Genomic DNA, 21,118 nt, shown 5'->3' on the forward strand with positions numbered 1-21,118 from the left:
TTTATCATCAAGTCATGAATCTGAATGATAAATGTGAATGCTTTCTTTATTATCATTTTATAAATTAAAGATTATCATTTTATAAATTAAAAAATATTTTATATCATTTTATAAATTAAAGAATATCATTTTATAAATTAAAGAAGAAAAAGTATAGAAAATGTTGATAAATACCAAAACTTGAATAAATGTAGTTTTTTATATTCATAAACTAAAACTAAACTGGTAAATAAAAAGCTGACTACATTCCCCACCCCCTGAAACTATGAAACTCCCTTCTAAAAGGAATTTTCCCTGAGGTTGAGAACCTCTGAGATAGAATATAATTTTCTTTCAGTTACAGGAAGGTAGGTTATTAGTAAATAGATGTCAATGCTATAAGAAGGGTGTTCAGCAAATTAGTTACATTTGTTTCCAATATATGCTTTTTTTTTTTCAAGTCATGAATCTGAATGATAAATGTGAATGCTTTCTTTATTATCATTATTTATCTCAGACTATTCCAGCTGCACAGTCACTGAATAATTAAACTATGGAACCCTAGACTGTTCCCAGAGGTGTGATGAAGCTTTCTCATAACTTTTCTGGGTTTTGCTGTAATGAAAGGTAAATCAGGATTGATTACAAATCAGTTAGTTGTGATTGCTGCTATAGCCTGGACTTCTTTCTTCAGAATGAGTTTCTATGCTGTTTTTATTCACTTCAACTTCATTTAACGCACAGTTTAATTTTTCTTCAAAATCTGGTTGGGAAAAAACTAAGTGTTTTACTGTTTTAATCTGCAAGTAGTGGAATAGTCATGAAAAAGCTGGTGTGGTCTCCCATTGGTGTTTGTTTTTCTCCTTCCTGTAGAGAACTATGAAACTTAAGATTAAACAGAACAGGAGTGGCTAAAATCATACAATAGCATTTAATATCATCTGATTGAAAGGCGTTAAGCTAAAGCAGCATTTATATTGCAAGATATAGTTATGCTCCTATTGCTTGGAATAGAAAATGAAGCTGCAACACTAACTAAGAGTTATACATTTTAGATGGCTTTTTTTATTTTACCTTGCAAAGTATGTAAAGGCTATCTGCCTAAGGGAAAGTATGCCTTCATGGAGAATTTTCTAAGAGAAATTGGCTCGTATCCCTGTTACACATAGGAAAACCCAATAAAAATGCTCATGTAGCTGGCCTATTCGTCTGGAATCGAACCCATGTTGAACTACCAGTGTTCAGCGATTTTGCCACCTATCTACTAGCAGCTCTAATGCATTTTACAAGTGAATGTACATTGTGCATAAACATGCAAGTCATATGTGTTCCAATTTTAATAAATGATATAATTTAATTTTATAATATAGTAGTTTGTTTATAATATAGCACCTTAGGATATGTATTAGATTTATATATAGCATTGCTCTAATATAGTATTTTGATACAAAATCTGACTTTTTCTGAAATACAAATTTTTTCTCCATATTACGATTCTATGCCAAACTACCAAGTTTTGCAAAAAATCGCACGAATAGTTTATAAAAAATTAGCTCTCAAAATTTTAGCTCCTCAATGTTAATTGAGTTTGGTATATATATTTATTAATCTGTCTTTTTTAATTAAACTAATTTGATTCTTCCTCTCACATTTCAAAATTTAGGTTCATTCCAAATAAAATTCACTCATATTTTTTTAAGATTTATTTTTAAAATTTGTATTTTTAAATAATTTTTATAAATTTTTCAAAAATATTTTTAAATTATAATCTATAAAATTTTTATGATCATCTTAAAGTAGACATATTTTTAAGCATACCTGCAAAAAATTTTGGTTTTTTATACAAAATTTCCGAAGATGTATGTGAATTTATATATTGAGGCGTTTTGAAATTTGGCATATTTGTTGAAAGCGATAAAATATCAAATGTTGTTTAGACACTTTGCTAAAATTATTTGGAAGTAGCATCGATGTGCCTTTTTTTCCGCTCATGCACAATGTAAAATGGTAGGAACGAGGTGCCTTTCTTCCGCTCCGGCATAATGGAAGGGAAAGGAAAATTGGTTGCCACATATTAAAAAGTTTGCCAAGTGAATTATTCTTAGCGAAAAAATTGTGCCAAGATAAATTTTTGAATTTCTTGGTAAATTTTGCACCTATTTTTACAAAATTTAATATCTAGACATAATTTGAGTCAGAGAACCAAAATATGAAAAGCAATTGGTATGTTATTCAGAAGAAGTCCAATTTTGTGTCAAAATACCTATGTTAGAACAATGTTGTATATAAATCTAATATATATCCTAAGTCGCACTTTCGAGAGATGAAAAACGCAATTTGAATTTTGTCAATTGGCTCAGTAGGATGGGAGATATAGAACTGCCCCCCCTTTTTTTTTTGTGCAGTGTACATCAGCCCATGTTAATAATAAGTATTTCATGCATCCATCTTCAGAATCATTCACATGTTTGTGAGATATGATGTACTAAAATCACTACCGACTCGTTCGTATGATGGAGCATTTAAAGTAATAAAAAGAACTAAAAGGAAAAAAATCTGTGATCAGCATTGATCACTTGAAACCAGCATTTTTAGTTTTAGATACTGTGGCATAGGTTCCTGTTCCTGAGCAGACTCCTGCAATAAAACCGAATGACACTATACCCCTAGTGCCGACTACTCCTTCCAGTAGAAGAGTCAAGTTTAACCCTAGGTATCTCTGATCCCTCGTGCTTTTGGCACTGTGGCAGAGTATTTGCATTCTGACGAGAATATTTGTATTTTTGGCATCTGCACGCAATATCCATGTTTGCTGAGCTGTACCCATGCGCACTTGTTATAGTGTGAGTATAAAAACTTTTAACTTTTCGCGAACTTTGACACACTTTGCACTTATACTTCATTGTTCTTACTTGTTCATGGTCAACATTTGATGTCAGCTTATAATCATGTATTTAATTTCATATTTTATCTTTTAGTTTTAAGTAAATTTAATTTTATGGTCTTTGCTTTTCTTGATGAACCTTCTGGCAAATTTGGAGTATTGTGGCATAAACCATCACCACAATATAACCATTATTTTAACTTTTAGATAGGAAAGTTTTGGAGTTGGTTTCTTCTGTGGAAGGGTCTATAAATATTTAAAAAAAGTATTTCTCTGATTCACACATTGACAGTCTATCACACTACTTTTTTTTCACGTGCTCTTTCTTCTGATTTTATCTTGAAATGTTTTCTTAATCCTCTTAGCATGCAAATAATTTTAGCCATAATTTAATAGTACGAAGAAAAATTAAATTCTCTTTTTTACAATCAAGATTTAAAATACAGGGTAAAATAAATTTACAGGAAACTGGTATTTAAAAACATGTTTTTACATTTCATTTTTAATTAGCAAAAGCTTTAATTGAATAACAACAAAAAAAAAAAAAAAAAAAAAAAAAAAAAAAACATGCTTTTAATTAAAGACCTTTTTTTAGAAGTTTTATTTTTATCATTTTTAGCCATTTGCATATGTGATGAAGTGGTCTTTGTTTTATTTATATTTAAATATCCTCTTTTTTAAGTATAAAATTAACCAAAATTCTGTCTTTAGTCTATAAACTTCAAGCTTTAGTTTTATTGATCTAAATTTGAGTTTTGCTTGGCTTTAAATTTGCATTTTCTTAAATATGTAATGTATCATCCTTTTGTGAAGTATATAATTTTAATTATTGTGTATTGTTTATTTTAGAATAGAGAATTAAGGATATGGATGCTTTTAGTCATTTGAAAGTTAAACCAGTTTGTAAACCTGATGTTCATTTAAAAAAATCAAGGAGAAGAATATTTAATGAAAATTCTATACGATTATCGTATCCTTCTACTTATGTGTTTTGTAAACAGTTTCTTATTGATATTTTTGGGTGATTGTTTGAACTAAGCAAAACTTATCTTAAACTATTATTAATTTCAGAGGAGAGCTGTACATATTTTTAGCAAATTTAACATAAGGCTCCTGTCTCTAAGAAGCCTGTCCTGTTTTAACTTGACAAATTATTTTTACTTTTCTGTTTACAGGACAACAGTTAACACCAAATATAAACACTGGCCCAAGATATAACTAAATGGTAGCAACTGTAATGATACATAAAGCTTTGTGAAAAAAAAATTATAATAACAGTAATATATCACATAGTATATTATAGGTAGTCTTGAACTACCCTTTGCAACTAGTCCTCCTGCAAAGTTGCCAATCATTGGCTACTAATTTCTTGCCAGCCAACATTAGACATGAAAAACGATAGCCTTTTAAAAAATGGCACCACAATAAAAATTCCATAAAAGAACAACAAATTAGTGAAATTTAAAATGCAAGACACATCCATGATGAAACGTTGAAAATGACATAAAACAACAACAAATTAAATAAATTAAAAATACACAAAACATCTATAATAAAATGCTTACCTTTTTGCTCTTCTCTTCCATGTACATATTGATGTTTTAACTTGAAAAAAACCCAGAGAATTGCACAAATTTAGGAAACCTATTATCACAGTCATCTAATTAGAGTTGATAAACAATTTTCCTGCTTTTCTGCCATGTACAGATTGACCTGTTTTAACTTAAAGAAACATCAGAGAATTTCACAAATTTAGAACAAAGCTATTACCACTTAAAATACAGAGAACTACACAAATTCAGAAAAAGTTGTTATCACAGACACCTAAGAATACTTGATAAGCAACAGCCTTAAAGAAGACCATTGAATTTCATTTTCAGAAATTTGTTGGAAGACCGTCGAATTTTGCATTGGCATAATGTATATATATCTTAGGATACCAGATGAGTACTCTTTCATAAAATTCTAGGTTCCCTATTTTGGCAACATAGTGTGTTGTCCATTGATTTTTCTGAGGATCGGACATTAATCAGAGAGCATCAAATTATGTATAAATATGCAGAGTGCTAAAGCTCACGATGCTGAATTTGTGCAATTCTCTGATGTTTTTTTAAGCAAAAACAGATCACAGCATACATGAGAAGAGCTATTTACCCTCAGGTCATGTTTTTGATATAATTGGCACCACCACAGAGTCTCTCGAAGGTTTTTAAAGAGACATATTCTAATTATAAATCTAAAATAGGAAAACAACCTGTGATATGCTTATAGTACTCAAGGGCAAAAGGCAATAAAGAACATGGAGCCAGCTGTATTGTAATCTGTGAAAATCAACAGAAAAGTTTGATAATAATTCAAGTTTTATTAGGGTGAAGAGAATGTACATATCGATAAATTATGGAAATATGGTTTAATATTTTTAATGAAAAGAAAATATTTTAACATAAATTTTGAATGCCACCAGAGAAAACTTATATATGTATATAAAAGTTTATGTGTTTAACTGCTTAACGACCCCACCTGTGATATCTCAGGAATATATAGCATTTTGATTTTCCTATGAATGAGTTCACTCGAGCAATGAAAATTTTACGGATATTTAATGCCATCACCCTTAACATCGCATAGCAATCGATGCATGCTTTCTTAGCTGTGGGAGGGGTTCAAGCACTTTGTGATTGGCTCCTCCATGGCCCAGAGCTCCAGTCAGCAATTTGGCCGCATTATAAATGAACTGTAAATTCAGTTTGTTTTGTTAGTCAATGCAGATTTTCAGATTATCATGCAATAACTTTCAGTCACCAAACCTGTATATCCCTGTGTAGCAGAATATTGTGAGAACAATTCAAAACATGAGATAAGGAATGTGGGAATCCACTTTTTTTTTTACAAAGTATCAGAATTTGTCATTGAATAATGCCAATTGAAAAAGAGGAAAAAAGAAATTGTTTTTAAACTAAAGATCCGAAATTAAATATGTTTCCTGGGAAAGTATACTTTTCCATTATGCATCTACCATGCATTTAGGTCAGTTTTTAATTGTAAATAATTTCTAGTTATAAGTATAGTTTATTAGATGGCAATAGTTTTGTTTCGTACATTGCATTTACATAACATTATTACAATAGCCTTTATTATTATAAAGAATTTGCTTCTCTCTTAATTTAAAAATAATAATAAAAGCTGAAATGAATGGCAACACTGGATGGCAGACATAAATTTATAAATATCTACTGGTATGGGCCACATAAATCACGATAGGTGGGAGTCAAAATGTAGACAGCAGTGCTTCTTTGGCATTAGCTCCACCATTCAGTGCTACCCCAAAAACATTCACTTGATTGGGTATAGCAATCTGTGATTGGGTCAGTAAAATTAAATAAATAATTCATTGTTAAGTGTTTCTATCCTGGAGATAAGTGTTTCTATTCATTGTTTCTATCCTGAAGCTTTCAACTTATATGATTTGTAATTGAGAATATTATTGTCTGTTGCATTAATTAAACCTTAACAGAGCGATTTGGAATCTAAGTGGGGGGGGGGAACTTGGAAATATGTTGAAATTCTGTTAACAGAAATAACAAAACAAGGATATTACTAAAAGCAACAACTAATGTTTATTTTCATTCCTCTAAAAAACTAACTAGGCTGCAGGAGCATCCTTTTATGTTAAAATAAAATCACATGGAGAGTAGACTCCATAGTTATACATTTTCTACAACACATCAGTGGTCAATCAGCAGAAACCACGTCATTGGCCAGTCAGCAGCCAGCCACGTCAGTTTTCTGCCAATTGGTATCTGAAAATTGCATGAGGAAAAAACATGGAGCCTTAAAACAGTCGATGAAGCCAAAATAGTACAGTACAAAGTCCGAAATCTGGATGTCCATTATCCGGAAGAAAAATCCGGACCTCAAAACCAGCAACGTTTTTCTCGTAGGCTTTACGCATGCATATTTGATTCTCCCCCCCCCTCCATGCAAAGAAAAACATCTGGAGAGTCCTGATTCTTAATTTTGCATTAAAATAATATCACATAGAGAGTAACCAACTCCATAGTTGCACATTTTCTATACTTCGCGACAAGCTAACCTGAGGACACATACAAGGCTAAAACGACCTTTTCACAGCTTTTCACTCTTTTCTTCAAGTTATCCATATACAGTAAACTGCCCGCGGATATTCAATTCCTCCAATTCGCTCATTTGGTGACTTCTTGCCAAATCCGGTGTATTTAAATAACAATCTTTTTATGCAGTGAAGCTGCAGTTGAAATTGATAGTTCGTTGTAGCGTAAAATGTAGTACATGTTATTCATTGTCTTAATTTATTTGAAATATTTCACTATTATCTAAATGTGACGTACATAAATTTGATGACATTTAAAAACCTGAATCGTTACTTAAAACTTGAAAAGAGCTAACATTGTATTGCTTGCAGTTTGAGTCAAATTTTTTTCCCAAGAGCGTTTGCTTAGTTAAAAATAAAATATATAAATTTTGAAAAATCTGGTAGTAAGATATTTTCTCTTAATTCCTAAGAGTTTACGCAGCATGTTGCTACCAAAACAGTGAACAAGGGGAAAATTTTTTATTTTTATTTTTTAAAGATGTTACTTTGATTTTAATTTGTGATTGTTTAAAAAACTCTGAGAATGTTTTATAGCAGACATTTTAAAAATTGTATTAATTGTCTCCAAAGACACATACACTTCCCAGTCAGGCCCAGATAATCACCCTCCTTCAGTACGTTTTATCCTATCTTTCTGATTACTGTTTAAAATCAAAAATAAAATGAATAAAAAGACTGGAAACTGAGATCTTCAAATTGCAGTCTAACGACTAAAGAGTTTACCATTAAAAATGTCAAGGTATTAGAAAAATATTAAAACTTTAAAATTGTGAAACAAACATAAAAATTAAGAAACAAATGATCTTATACCAACTAATTAATCGTATACCATTTGATTCCACTATTCAATTACAATTATAACATTATAAATGTCTTATATTAGTTACAAATAAAAAAAAAAAAAAAAAAAAAAAAAGAAAATCTGAAAGACTCAGTGCATTTACTACTTTTAAGACATTTGCCGTAATAAATGATAGTTTGCTTGTATTTTAAATATAAATTAGTTTATATGCTTTTGAAGAATGAAACGTCTATGCGCGATGTGGCGTGAAAGGTGCGTTTTTTGCTTCGCGAAGGAGAATATGTTGCTTTTACATCTCTCAATTTATAAAATGCAGACTGATTCAGCTCTCTGAGAATCTGTGAATTATATTTTGTCTTGTTTGACTGTATAAGCTAGGTAAAAACAATGCATTTCCTTCGAGGTATAAAAACAACAAGCGTATCATATGGAAAAATCTGGCTATTCCTTTCCTTAGATGGAATCATCTGCAAATCAAGTGTATTAATGCTAAAGTTGCTTAAGCTGTGAAACACTGGTAGTATGCAGCGAGTTTGTTTGTAATGACTGTAAGCTCTGAACTGCATAGGAGTCCCTCAGTATGCTATATAAAAGAAGTCCTTTATCCTTATAAAGTCCCCACAATGACATCTCTTCCTTTAGACGGAAACCCTTGTTCCTTTTACCATAGTTAACTTAATTGATCACTACTTCTGTATTGGATAAGTTAAGTGATTTGAATATAGCAAAGCACACAAGAGCTATTCAACTAAGGGGTGAGATGCATTCGTGGAGGACTTTCTAAAGGAAACAAGCTCATATTCATGTTACACATGGGAAAACGACCAAACCCGACCATGAATACAGTCTGTTCACTTGGGTTCAAACGATGTCAAACTACCAGTATTCAGCGATTTAACCACTCGGCTACTGGTGGGACACTCTCCTATTATATTTTCTAAGGAATTTGTTAGCTTGTTTTTATAATGTTATTTATAACTGTTTATAGTTCTGCCTTTTTTTTATTTTATTTTTGGCCTTGAAAACGGCCCTTGTATTTTTAATTTGTGGCCCGGAAAAGAGCCCTTTTTTTTAACTGAGGTATTCAGTCCTGCTAAGCTTATATCAAGTAACAATATCGTTATCATATTTATTAAGAAAATGCTCTCATAATATGACAAAAGCATTCATTACGATAATCTTAGCGGTACTGTTTTTTCAGGTTTATGAGGTTGAAAATTATACACATATGTCGAAGATGAAGCAGATACCATAACAACTGCTTTTTTCTCCTCCTGGTCAGTGAATGAAAGAATGCTTTAATTGCTTTTCTCGTCAAGAGTGGTATGAGTTCGGGGTTATTGGAATTTGCAGTTTCGTCAATAATGCCAAAAAAAGGGGATGTCTTCCTGCTGGTCATTGAATGATTGACATGATTTAGCAAATTTTGAAACAAAAAGCTGGACTCAAAGTAACCTATCGTTTCACACATTTTTTCCTTCCGTTCTCTTTGTTCAACAGCATTCATATTTCACAGTGTAATTTTTACAATATTACTTTTTAAAATGGTGGAACTATATTCTACTGCGGACGCATATACTTTCTACTGTATCCAGTGTTCTCAACTTCGGTTGACCTGAAATATACACGTCAGTGGCCAATCAGCAGAAACCATGTTATTGGCCAGTCAGCAGCAGCCACGTCGGTTTTCTGCCAATTAGTATCTGAAAATTGTGTGAGGAGAAAACATGGAGCCTTAAAACAGTCAATGAAGCAAAAATAGTACAGTACAAAGTCTGAAATCTGAACTTCCATTATCCCGAATGAGCTCAAATCCGGACTTCAAAACCACCAATGTTTTTCTCGTAGGCTTTACACATGAGCATTTAATTCCCACCCTCCATGCATAACAAAACATCAGGAGAGTCCTGATTCTTAATTTCACTAAAACACTAAATAAAATACCTTGCTAATTCAGAAGTCAAACAACAAAAATCAGCGTTATATTCACAAAATTTTCACAGGACTAGTTTCGATCTAGATGAATCGTTATTTCCTATCTTGTTCATTTGCGGTTTTGCAGCTGAAGATGATGGTTCGGTAAAACCATCAAAACTAGTCCTGTGAAAATTTTGTGAATATAACTCATTATTTCCTATCTTGTTCATTTGCGGTTTTGCAGCTGAAGATGATGGTTCGGTAAAACCATCGAAACTAGTCCTGTGAAAATTTTGTGAATATAACGCTGATTTTTGTTGTTTGACTTCTGAATTAGTATTTATTCGGCGTGTTATTGTGTCTTAAAATACCTTGCTATTTAAGATACAATCATTTTAGTATAAATTTGTATAATCAGTAATTTAGCTCCTTTGCTGCGTATCTGCTTGGCTCGCATCTCAAACCGAAACATTCCACATAGATACATCGTTGATCTGACGCCAACCTGGTGAATCATTATTTATTGTACTTTCCTTTCATTACTGCATGTTTATCAAAACATGGCAACTTGAGAAAGTAGCAATGCCTAAACAATTTTTTTATGTTAGTAATTGAATAATAAAGGAGTATGGTATAATCTTTTATGTTGACATTATGCTTGACGATGATTACAGATTTAAGTTAAATGCGCTAAAACGTTTTGACGAGGAAAAATTTACCAAAAATTTCTTTCCATATGCTAAAACTAGATATTGTTGATGATACTCATAGACCCAGAGGTTATATTTAGGGCTATTTGAATTAAGAATAACTGATTTGTTATTCACATAAAACCAGGGCGCCACGGCTTGTATGGCCGCACCAAGTCGCAGAATTTAGGACCCACAGAGACTGCATCAAGCTGTAAGGTATCTAGCGCCGGACCCTCAATAAGGCTTAAGTATATGTGGGAATTTATTTATTCAAAACTCTGATAAGCCTTAAGCATGTGCAAGAAATAGACATAAGTATAATAAATAGCTAATACAATTCAGGCTTAATTGTCTCAGTGCACGATAGAAGCAAGATAAAATTTAACGAAACAACTTGTCCTTAGTCGCCAACTCATGATGCATAGCCAAATATGTATAGTGAAGGATAGCTAAATTTGATGATGATAACTGCAACTTTTAAAAGTTTTTGGATATCGCAAAACAAAGGTGAAATTTTCCATTTAATGGATTTTGTGAAGAAATGTGGAGAAACGGTAATAAATGAAGATGATATAAAAGAAGTTTTTCATTGTGATGACAATGCTTCTCAATCATCAGTCGTCGGAATTCTCGAAACAGCAGTCACAGGACTTCAACAATGTAACTAAACAAGAGATTATGCCTGTCTATAAAATCAAAGAGAAAATATTAGCACAAAAACGAAGCAACTTAAATTTGAAAGAAATGTTTAATAAGGTAAACAAAGCTTTTTTGGCAAAATATTAAGCTTTTTGGTAAATTTTGATACCATTAGATCATAAATACTTCATTATTTCATAAATTACAATTTCATATTTTTAATTTTATAATTTCTACATGCCATCTTACTAGATTTAAACTGATGATCTAATATCCAAAAAAAAAAAAAAAAAAAAATCAAATCTGAAATCACCAAAGTCCCAATGAGTCTGGATTTCGTACTTTGTAGTATAATGATTATGAGACTGCCAGGAAATCTCTGAAAACCACTGTGAAGAAAATGCTTGACCTAGGTTATGTTTCCTTCCTTTGAACCAACTTTTGATGATTTTTTTTATACACAACTGATCTTAGTTTTAGAATGAAATTTCACCTGATTGCAACCAACTTCTTGGAGGTAATTGTTTCAGTTCGCCATTATATTGTGATTTAGTGAAAGCTGTCACAAAAAAAGAAAAAAAACAAAGAAACAAAATCAATGGAAGTCAGTTGTTCTCACCACAAATAAATAAATCATAGACTAGTAAGAAATGGAATATGCGAGTTCTCAAATTATATTTCTTTTCAGATGTCCTTCTCTTCTGTGTATGACTGAAATTAGCAGAACCATTTAGGCTTTATATATGCTGCAACAACCATTTAGGCTTTATATATGCTGCAACAACATGCCAAATATAGGAAAATATTTAACTTATGTCATATGCTTATATAAACACAACCTTTCTTTGTAAGATAAGATCTTTATCTTGAATTTAATTGCTGCTAGTTCATCTCTTGGTAACTCCCAAATTTTCAAATCCATTGTGGTAAAATGCAAAATATGAACACATAAACGAACAAATTTGAAAGAAATGAATTGTGAAGGAGAAGCAAATCAGCAGTTTGGTCCCTAAATAGCAGTTGTGTCGGGACATGTGTTTGACTTCTCTTTCACAGGCACCAGAAAGTATGGCAAGTGGATAACAGAAGAGCACTGTTGCATATTAAATGTAGTTAGAACCATAAATATGTTCATGCTAATGTTCTGAGCTAACTTCAAATGATTTTAAAATATTTTCACTTCAGTCTGCTCAGTACTTTTATTTTGTCTAATAGTAATATTAAATTCAGAAGTTTACATATTTTTTATCTTACACACATACATACATATATATATATATATATATATTGTTTTATAATAAAGTTAAATGAAAATTTTTTTATGAAACTATCCTTAACGCAAAAAGGTATTCCTTTGGATATCAAAGCGAAATATGTCATAACATAGCTGTTTTAAATGAACGTATCATTATAATTATTGCTGGCAACTATTTGAATTTTCTTGATATAGAAACTATGAAAGAAACTTTCTTGCCTTCTTTACATGGAGCAGGTTTTGGTGCTATTGAAGTAAGTTTCGTATGTTTTAAAAATTCATATTCAGTTGTGATTAATAAATTAGTGTACCAGAAAGATTGTACCAAAATTTACAGTTAAATTCCTATTCTAAAATTCTGTGTATTCTTCCAAGAGAAAAAGATCTATTTATCATAATTAAAACTGATAATTAATAAATTCCTTTTATCTAACATTTCACAAGCTTGCTACTATTTGTAATATCTTTAAATAATGATACTTAGAATTAGGAAGTCAAATATAATTAATATAAAATAATAATGGTAACCATGTTGGAATATCCATAATTTTTTATGTGTTAATATTTTGTGTTTCATTTCAATAAATTTTAGTTTAATATTTTGAGTCCTGTGTCATTTGTATGTATTCTGATACTTTTAAAGATTTTTAATTCAGTAGATTATTTTAATTTAAAAGTAATAGATTATTCAGTACATTATTTTATTTTAGATTTTTAATACAGTAGATTATTTTAATTTTATGTACTGAATTTTAAATCCACCTTCAGAAATGATAATAAATCCTATATATCCTATTTAGATAGGATTTATCAGTCTGTTGCATAATCTTCTTCCTGTTTCTATTTATTTGATTTGTTTGAAACTGAATGAATATAGAAAAAGGGAAGCATAATGCATATATTGGTTTTTGAACAGGGATATTATCTCAAAACTTGTGATGCATATAATGTATGCCTATAAACTTAAAATTGGAAAAAAGGAATTACTCTTTTTTTTAACCAATTCATATAGTAAAATCTGGATACTATTCTGAGCGGCGTCAGTAAAAAAATGAGAAGAAAACAATGCTGCAACAACATGCCAAATATCGTGGTTCAGGAATTAAACGTTTGAAATGTCGTGGCTCGAGATTTCTAGTTTTTGTTTCAAATATTATCACTAGTTATTTTGAGTATTTTTTATTTATGTTTGAAATTTTGTGGCTTGAGGTTTCTAGTTCTCATTTGAAATATTATCACTTGTTACATTTTTTTTTTTTTTTTTTTGCTTGCCATATTTCACATTTTTTTAATATGATGGATTACACAATTTTGCAGTTACCTAATGACAAAGAAGCTACCATAAGATTCTTTCAGGACAAAGAAATAATTCATAGCAATAGACTTTGATCTCAAAGGTCGTCCGATGAACTTACTTTTGATTTACGATTTTACGATGACCTAACTTTTGATTTAAACAAAGCTCGTATATGGCTTTGTTATCTATGTTCTTGCCATGAAAAAAAAAAAAGATTGAGAACCAAAACATGGTTTGAAGGCTCATGTCTTTCTTTCCTCAGTTTCAGAAAAACAGTGCCATTCGTTTTACTATATGGGGGGGTCAGGAATTGACATGATTGGATTTTGCCAACTTCAGTTAGAAATCAGCCATAGTACGACAGTATATTGGAATAACTATTTTAAAGGCTTTTCATAAAAAGAAAAAACAACGTTGGACATGTTCTTCTGGAACAGTGGGTATTTGGGGGTTTATGCCGGGAAAAGCAAAGAATGTTGTCTGGAATGATCGTTTTGCTGGAACGTTGATGACTGCCATTCAAGAAAACATCATAGATGGCAGCATTATATTTTCAGACTGCTAGAAAGGATATAAGAAAGAAGAATTAAGAAATGCTGGGTATGAACATTTCACTATGAATCACAGTTATAATTTGTAGACCTCAAGATTGGATGCCATACCTAAGCTGTGGGCCAGTGCTAAATGGAGAAATTAACATCAGTGGGGCACTGCTCGCCACGATATTTGATAGAACTTATGTGGTATCTATTATATTCAAACACTGAAATTTTCTGCAATATTGAATGATATTTGTAATTTTATACCACTTGTTTAGATTGAATTTCATTTTGTTATATTACTTCTTCTTTGTGAATAGAATACTGTAGATTAAAAAAGTAAAAAGAAAAATTAACTTTTTTTAATAATTAAGAAATTTTAAAAAATTACTTTTTTTGGAAATAATTTTGTTAGTCTTTTGAACTCTATTACTATTTCGTAATTTTACACTTGGCAAGCACTGATGGCAAAAAAAGCGACGTTTTTTTAACTGACGCCGCTCTAATGGAATAGTATCAAAATCTCTATTAAGTATATTTATGCATTGAATGATTGAGCATAGAACTAAAATTAAAAAGGTGCTTGCTGTGTGCTGCCACATACTCTTTCTTTTTGCCTAGGACAGTGGATACTGCATGCTGTCGATAAAATATTTTATGCAGGCCTCTTACTTTGCTCTTCTTACCTCTCAGAGTCTTACTTTCTCACAGTTTAAGAGAGTAAGCAAATTGTACACTGTCACATTACAGCTACAAAGAGAAAGTATTCATTGTTAATCAGTAAATTTAGTACTATTTATTATTATTTCTTAGTATGATAATTTTCCTTATTTGAACTTTATGTTATACTATATAGTTAATGCTAGCTAATCTTTATTTATGAACTTCTTTCAAATTTTCAAAGCTGTATTACATTTATAGAACTAAGTATCTTTTCTAGAAATTATAAGCATGGCTGAGAATGAAATTGAGATACTTTAAAGTCATAATTCAGTAGACATTTAGCATTTTAATTTACTGAACAAAAATAAATCTTGATCTTTTTTAATGGGCATTTGCAGTAAATATAAAAATCAAAGACATTTGCAAACTGCATATTGCAAAAATATTAGCTATTTAGTTGTTTAATAATATGTCAGAAAAGTTTTGATGAAAATGTTAAATATAGGTTTTTGTTTGGCCTTTTTCTGATATTTGATACAGACAGAATAAGTGTAGTACTAAATATTAACTAAGCCACTTCATTGTGTTGTTAGTATCTCTTTTTCAGACATGAAAAGTTTTGATGTTATATTAAAATGAGCTTTCCACACATGATACAATATAAAAAGATTTTTATTTAAATTAGCAAATGAAAATATCTGCAAAACTTTATAGAGGTACACTATTAAAAGTAATGAAGCTTTAATTTGGCTGATGAATTATGAAAACAAGCATTGCTACTTCGAGATTTTAATCAGTTTGTTGATATCATAATCAGAAAAAATTGCATATTAAATGAGAGAAGAAAAAGTCAGCAGAGTTGCCTAGATTTTCACAATATGTAATATTTTTCAGGATGATATTAATTGTAATCAAAAGTATGTATGGTACCATAGAAACAAAACCAAAAAAAAAAAAAAGTGTTTTAAGTACAACACAAAGTAAAAAAAAAAAATAATAGTAAACGGACATTCAATATCTAGATCTCAGGATAAACAATATTTTTTTTTTCTTCGTATAAAGTTTGGGAATAGAGAATATAATGCTAAATAAAAAGCAGTGTGCCATAAATGCAATTTTCTCCCAACCGATGCCAACTAACCTGTATGTTACTTTCAAATACCTGCTGTTATTATGAGTGTGGGGGTGGGGTAGCATTTTTCTGTCTGAACTAAAGAGTAAGTGAAGCTCCAATGTGTATTTGTTTGGAATGGGATGTTGCTCATACTAGTTTTCTTTTGCTGGCATAGCAGTGGGCAAAGGAGAAGGATCTTGTTATTGTTCTTGTCTTGTCCATGTAATTCATGGAAGAATGGTTGCCAGAACCTCAAGGAGGTTGGACTCCTACTTCCATCCTAGTTTTGAGGGAGAGCACGCCAGAGGATGGTCCGTGGGGTCTCTCACCTCTCTCTGCTTCCACCAAACCACACGAGAGGACTTTCAGCTCGCTATATATTTGGAGTGTGACATGCCACAAAGGCATTATACATTTACAAACATCCATGCCTTCTCCAGGATTTGAACCTGGGCTCTTTGGTACTGCAGTAGGCTCCCCAACCACTATACTGTCTGGCCAGCAGGAGAAGGATTTGAAGTTTAGTTAACACAGCAAATTGCACTTTTCTTTAACTTTCTAATTTAATCTAGCAATTATTATTTTTTTTTTTTTACAGTCTAATATTACAATGGCTATCTTATCAAAATTAGAGTTTAAATTTTTGATTATGTTGAAGAGAGTTTCTAATTTTGGAGCTTCAGTAGGATCTGCATAGCCAAAGCATATTTGGATGTCAGTCAAACCTAAAGTTGAATTACTACAGAAAATGAATAAAGCCATCTCAAATTTATGCAAGGAATATGTCATGATAAAATGATGATTGAATGGGCATGTCCAGCAAGGGTGAGCCACTTTTGAGTCCACTGCTAATAGCTCAAGGCAAAATATTTCATAAAGAAATATGAGTACACATATTTTACAGGTTAGTTAACCAAATTTTAAAATTGGCATTGCATAAGGCTGCTCAAAATTTCCAGTGAAAATGCTTCAGCTGATATAAAAGTACCTGAGCAATTTATGGATGAATTCATCAAACTCATTAATAACGAAAATTTATCTTCCAAAAAATTTATAATACTGATGAAACAGCTCTTTTTTGGTAATAATGTGTGCCCTGGGATATCTTGATGACATCTGCAACAAATGTCCCAACTGCTGTCAAAGATTCTAGAGGAAGACTAACTCGTCTGGCATGTGCAAATGCTGCAAGAATGCAAAACTGTAAATTTTTTGTAACAGAAAAATACAGGAAATCAGGCATATAAAAATGTAAATATTTTTTCTCTGTCACCTATCATTCAAATAAAAGTGCATGGATGACACAAACATTAATGAATGATTTGTTTGAAAAATCTCTTCATATCCAAAGCTCAGCAACACTTAAGATTGGTGGTTTAATGAATAATGTATAAATTGTCCTGATTATATAAAATTTTTCAACTCATGTTTCATTTTACGTTTTAGTAAAAGTTATCTCCATTTCATTCTTTTCTTTCAAATTATACATCCAATATTCAGCCAATGGATATCAGAGTGCTACATGCAATGAAGTGCAGATAAAAACTATCTTTTTTAAAATCTGTGCAAAATTTTCTAAACAGTGGTAAGACCTTTCAAGAATTTTTTAAATTTTTTAACATAAAATCTGCTGATCATTATGAGGTTATGGGAGGAAGTGTCTGCAGATATTTTTAGAAATGCGTGAAATAATTTGTGGCAAGCTACCATATTTTGTGGTCATGATGATGATAACAGCCTCAAACTGGATGGTTTTGGATGTCATAAGCAAAAGGTGAAATTTTCAAATTAATGGAACTTGTGAAACAATATAGAGAAGTGATATAAAATGTAGATGATGTAACAGAAGTTTTCAGTTGCAATGGTAGTGCCTTAGTCATCAATCAATTAGCTGATGCAAAATCTGTAATTAGGTTTTAAATCCAGAAAATATCACTACAAATAATAAGAAGTATCAAAATCTCTTCATATCCAAAGCTCGGCAACACTTAAGATTGGTGGTTTAATGAATAATGTATAAATTGTCCTGATTATATAAAATTTTTCAACTCATGTTTCATTTTACGTTTTAGTAAAAGTTATCTCCATTTCATTCTTTTCTTTCAAATTATACATCCAATATTCAGCCAATGGATATCAGAGTGCTACATGCAATGAAGTGCAGATAAAAACTATCTTTTTTAAAATCTGTGCAAAATTTTCTAAACAGTGGTAAGACCTTTCAAGAATTTTTTAAATTTTTTAACATAAAATCTGCTGATCATTATGAGGTTATGGGAGGAAGTGTCTGCAGATATTTTTAGAAATGCGTGAAATAATTTGTGGCAAGCTACCATATTTTGTGGTCATGATGATGATAACAGCCTCAAACTGGATGGTTTTTGGATGTCATAAGCAAAAGGTGAAATTTTCAAATTAATGGAACTTGTGAAACAATATAGAGAAGTGATATAAAATGTAGATGATGTAACAGAAGTTTTCAGTTGCAATGGTAGTGCCTTAGTCATCAATCAATTAGCTGATGCAAAATCTGTAATTAGGTTTTAAATCCAGAAAATATCACTACAAATAATAAGAAGTATCAAAATCTCTTCATATCCAAAGCTCGGCAACACTTAAGATTGGTGGTTTAATGAATAATGTATAAATTGTCCTGATTATATAAAATTTTTCAACTCATGTTTCATTTTACGTTTTAGTAAAAGTTATCTCCATTTCATTCTTTTCTTTCAAATTATACATCCAATATTCAGCCAATGGATATCAGAGTGCTACATGCAATGAAGTGCAGATAAAAACTATCTTTTTTAAAATCTGTGCAAAATTTTCTAAACAGTGGTAAGACCTTTCAAGAATTTTTTAAATTTTTTAACATAAAATCTGCTGATCATTATGAGGTTATGGGAGGAAGTGTCTGCAGATATTTTTAGAAATGCGTGAAATAATTTGTGGCAAGCTACCATATTTTGTGGTCATGATGATGATAACAGCCTCAAACTGGATGGTTTTTGGATGTCATAAGCAAAAGGTGAAATTTTCAAATTAATGGAACTTGTGAAACAATATAGAGAAGTGATATAAAATGTAGATGATGTAACAGAAGTTTTCAGTTGCAATGGTAGTGCCTTAGTCATCAATCAATTAGCTGATGCAAAATCTGTAATTAGGTTTTAAATCCAGAAAATATCACTACAAATAATAAGAAGTATCAAATAAGTTGAGAATCAAAAGATTTTGTTTGACTCTTTAGTGAAATTTTTTAGATGACAATTACAGGGGTTGAGCTGTGCAACTTTGTAACTGAGCAAGAAATTAAATTTTTTTATAAAATTAAAGAAAAAGAATTAGTGCAAAGAATAAAACAGTTTAAATAACTTACACTATAAGAAATATTTGAAGAAACAAACAATTATTGATCTTTTTTTTGTAAATTTTGATTTCCTCAAGATCAGAAATGTTTCATTATTTCTTAAACAATTATTTCGCATTTTTCATTTTATAATTTCTGCATATCAGATTACTAGATTGAACTGATGATTTAAAACTGGAATTTCCAAATTCTCATGTTTCCAGAGCTTAGATTTTGTGCTGTATAATCAGCTAGCACACAACTAAATGTCTTTTTTTCTAAAAGAATGCATATTACAGAAATGTGACATTAAGTGAAAAATTATAATATGTATAAGTAAAAATGCCAGACTTCTGATTTTTATAAAAAGTTTGAATTTATTAGCTTTCTAAATGCAGAGATATTTTCTTCTTTGTGTCTGATTTCCTGTGATTGGAATTTGAAAACTAATAAAATAAACTTAGCATAAACTTAGTATGTAATATATACTAACCCTGTAATTATGACATGTCTGAACTATGAATTATTTAAATTGATTACTCATTATTTTTACATTCCTTGTGTATGGGTAGAAGATGAACCTGTATATGAATTAAAACCATGTATAAACACCAGCGGTATTCAAACATTATATGTGAAATGACTTTTCCACCATTAAGGTTAATGAGTAATTGATTATTATAGTTGATTATATCTAAACATTACAATTGTACAGTCTGCATAAATGAAAAAAGTTGAATTATAGCCGAGCGATAAAATGTTTAATAGTTTAACTAATTTTAAAATTTTACGAAGATTTTCACTTCACTTCTCAAAACTGGTCAATATTAAGTTATTATCATGAATGTTTCATTAGTTTATATGCCATGAAATATTCAATGAAGTTAATATTCAAAAGTACAGCCCACTTTTAAATACATATAACGCTAACCCCCATGTAATGATCTTTTTTTTTTTTTTTTTTTTTTTTTTTTGTGTGTGTGTGTGTGTGTTAAGCAACAGTCTTTTTATAGAAAATTTTAATACACCCCTGCTTTTGAGCAACATATTTTAGTTTTCAGAACAAATATGTGCACAAATGATTGAGATCTTGTTTGAGCCTATGTCATAATTACAGGGCTAGTATATATTGCATACTTTTCTTTCAAGTAATTTAAGTTTTAAATTGAATATTTTTTACATAATTAAATATTTCTTAATGTGAATTTTTTATAACTGTATGTTAATTTTATGAGTAATAATATATTACAGACTTATCCACCAGAGTTTATATTTGCTGTTGCTGAAAGGGGTGAAAATTTGTGCATTAACATCTACATGTATCCTGATTTAAAACCTTTCAAAACTTTAAAACATGAAGTTACTATAATGCCTTCAAGACTTATAAAGTTTCAGTAGGTACTTTTGCACTTAGTATGATTTTATAATTTTTAATAGCTAAATGTGCTTTAATTTTTATGTTATTTTGCAGTTTCTTAAACTTCAAATTGGAAAATACAGCCAAATTATATGAGCACTTTGCATGTATTGTAAGAAAATTTGGTACTATTTCATTTTCCACCCAACCATCCTGTTAAGTCACAATCATTGGCAACTAATTTTTTACAAGTCTAGCTTATGAAACACAGTAGCCGTTTTAAAAAATGGCTGTGTACTGAAAATTACATAAAATAATAATGAATTAATGAAATTAAAAATGAAAAAAACTAAATAATGAAACAGTAAAAATTGCATAAAGCAAAAATACATAATTACATAATGAACTAAAAATTTCATAAAGCAGGAACAAATTAACTAAATTAAAAACACAACAAACACCCATAATAAAATGCTTCATTTTCTATTTTCTCAGCATT

The 21,118-nt window shown here is 30.5% G+C and overlaps 1 protein-coding gene across 1 annotated transcript in view; it reads left to right on the top strand.

The window, feature by feature from the left end:
* The window catches only part of LOC118202484 (cilia- and flagella-associated protein 44-like), a 118,538-nt gene that overhangs the window by 2,134 nt on the left and 95,286 nt on the right, over window positions 1–21,118 (top strand). Inside the window, exons 2-4 of the mRNA XM_085815907.1 lie at window positions 3,713–3,833; window positions 12,392–12,554; window positions 20,514–20,656. Of these exons, the coding sequence (XP_085672033.1) occupies window positions 3,730–3,833; window positions 12,392–12,554; window positions 20,514–20,656 (410 nt within the window). The 5' untranslated portion in view covers window positions 3,713–3,729. The remainder of the gene's footprint in view (window positions 1–3,712; window positions 3,834–12,391; window positions 12,555–20,513; window positions 20,657–21,118) is intronic.

Source organism: Stegodyphus dumicola, chromosome 4 (genome assembly GCF_044657685.1).
Source record: "Stegodyphus dumicola isolate Sdum_Otavi_A_Nest chromosome 4, ASM4465768v1".
Lineage (NCBI taxonomy): Eukaryota > Metazoa > Arthropoda > Arachnida > Araneae > Eresidae > Stegodyphus > Stegodyphus dumicola.